This window comes from Drosophila obscura, unplaced genomic scaffold, assembly GCF_018151105.1.
Source record: "Drosophila obscura isolate BZ-5 IFL unplaced genomic scaffold, ASM1815110v1 contig_75, whole genome shotgun sequence".
Classification (NCBI taxonomy): domain Eukaryota; kingdom Metazoa; phylum Arthropoda; class Insecta; order Diptera; family Drosophilidae; genus Drosophila; species Drosophila obscura.
The window spans coordinates 1,008,157-1,009,912 of record NW_024542867.1 but is presented as its reverse complement, the minus strand read 5'-3'; the positions used below and the strand labels follow the sequence as shown (position 1 = coordinate 1,009,912).

General features: G+C 40.2%; 1 protein-coding gene across 1 annotated transcript; it reads right to left on the bottom strand.

The window, feature by feature from the left end:
- Nucleotides 1–797: 797 nt before the first annotated feature.
- LOC121405128 lies at nt 798–1,554 on the bottom strand. The gene is made up of 2 exons (XM_041595734.1): nt 1,085–1,554; nt 798–968 (listed from the first exon to the last, which is right to left on the bottom strand). The coding sequence occupies exons 1-2, from the start codon at nt 1,515–1,517 to the stop codon at nt 919–921; spliced, it is 483 nt and encodes a 160-aa protein (XP_041451668.1). The 5' UTR covers nt 1,518–1,554; the 3' UTR covers nt 798–918.
- Nucleotides 1,555–1,756: the final 202 nt, after the last annotated feature.

Below are 1,756 nucleotides of genomic sequence, written 5' to 3'. Positions count from 1 at the left end.
CATCTTATCGAGAACTTCGTCTATAAGCGGGACCGGAAATCGATCTTTCAGTACCATCGTATTTAAGACACGGTAGTCTATGCATAGCCTCAACGTTTTATCTTTCTTTTTGGTTAAAACAACTTTACTCGCCACGTCAGAGTAGGATTCTCGTATAATGCCCTGTTCCAACCATTCCTCTACTTGGTTGCGAATTATCTCTCTCTGCTGCTGCATATCGACTTGGTTGCTCTCTGAATGCCATATTCTTACAATTAGGGATAATTGTCATCTTTATAGGACAGGTTCGCTCAACTTTAGACGGCTTGTAATTATCAATTAACTGCTTGACTGCTGCTTGGTATTTTTGAGGAACGTCTAATTCCATGTCCTGACTTACCACATTGAAAACATTATGATCAGCCTCTGCCTCAACGATGCTATCTCCTTCTGTAAAAGCATACTTTCCATTTTCCAAAACAACAATAAATTTTTTGAGAAAGTCGTAGCCAATAATTATGTTAACATTGAGTTTTGTATCGGGAACGATGAGAAATTTATGTTCCGTACGAATTCCATCAACCAGAACTTGCACGTCTAACGCACCCAGCACAGATGTGACAATGTTTCCTAGGCCGTACAATTTAGCAAAACTTTTCTGCAGTGGATATTCAGCAAATTTCTCCTTGTATATTTTCATTCGCATAAGAGACACGTCAGCTCCTGTATCGACTAGACATGACATAGTTTTATTATTGATGAACAGCACCTTTTCCCTTGTCTCGCTGATTATATTGACGCTTGGTTTAAATGCCGTTGCATTTAAAGCACTTAGTATCTTCCTTGCATTCGGCTCTCATATGTTGCGTTGATCCACAGTTGAAACAATGCCTTTGATTCTGGTCAAATCGTTTTCCCAGAGTTCCTGCTTTACCGACGTCATACTTTTTCGCTGCTTGTTTGCGGTCCACTGCTGATTTTGTCATAATTTCGATTGTTTCGAATCGGCTTCGTAGTTCCTTGAATGTTGAAGCACTGTATAAGGGATATTTTAGATCGTCACGCAGCTTTACTCCCTCGGCTATATAACGGATCACCGACTCATCATCTACACATCCAAGAGCAGCTATCTTTCGCATATTTAAGACGTATTCGTGAAAATTCTTGTTTTCGTGTTTCTTTCGTTCGCTTAGCTGCTTATGTACCTCAGCGCTGGTCAGGGTCTTGTCAAATTCATCCAACAGCAATCCAATCAACGTATGATAATCCGACACAGTGGTGGTCTCCAGGAATAACTTTGCTGTTCCCTTAATTTTTATACGAGCGTTCACATATTTCTGCTTGTCAGTCAATTCGTAGGCGTCGGCATTTTCATCAAAACATTTTATCCACTGCTTAATTGGAATTGACACTCCATCAAACTCAGGAACAACCTTAGAAAAGCTCTCGATTGGGATATTATTTTTACTGGAATCGTTTTGTGTAATTTTTGTTGCCAGCAGTTTGAGCACCTCACTCAATTCGTTGTTGTTGCTCATCTCCGCGCTGATATTTGAGTATTTTGCGTCGTGGTGGATCGTGACTTCTGTTGTTGCGCCACGAAGCCCAACATGTTGTTCGCTCTCTGTTTTTTTCTTCTGGTTCTTCTATTTCGTCAAATGGGACAAAAAAAGTTTTGTTTATGTCCATTTTGACAGCTTCTCCTGTTTTCGCCTCTGGTGTCTTCTCTTCGTCCGTTTTTACCCTTCCTTCATCAGCCTTTATTTTTTCTTTATTC

Coding starts and splice junctions, on each gene's coding strand:
- LOC121405128 (XM_041595734.1), bottom strand. CDS start 1,517: ATGAGCAACAACAACGAATTGAGTGAGGTGCTCAAACTGCTGGCAACA. Junction 969..1,084: donor TGCTCTTGGATGTGTAGATG/ATGAGTCGGTGA, acceptor GAAACAATCGAA/ATTATGACAAAATCAGCAGT.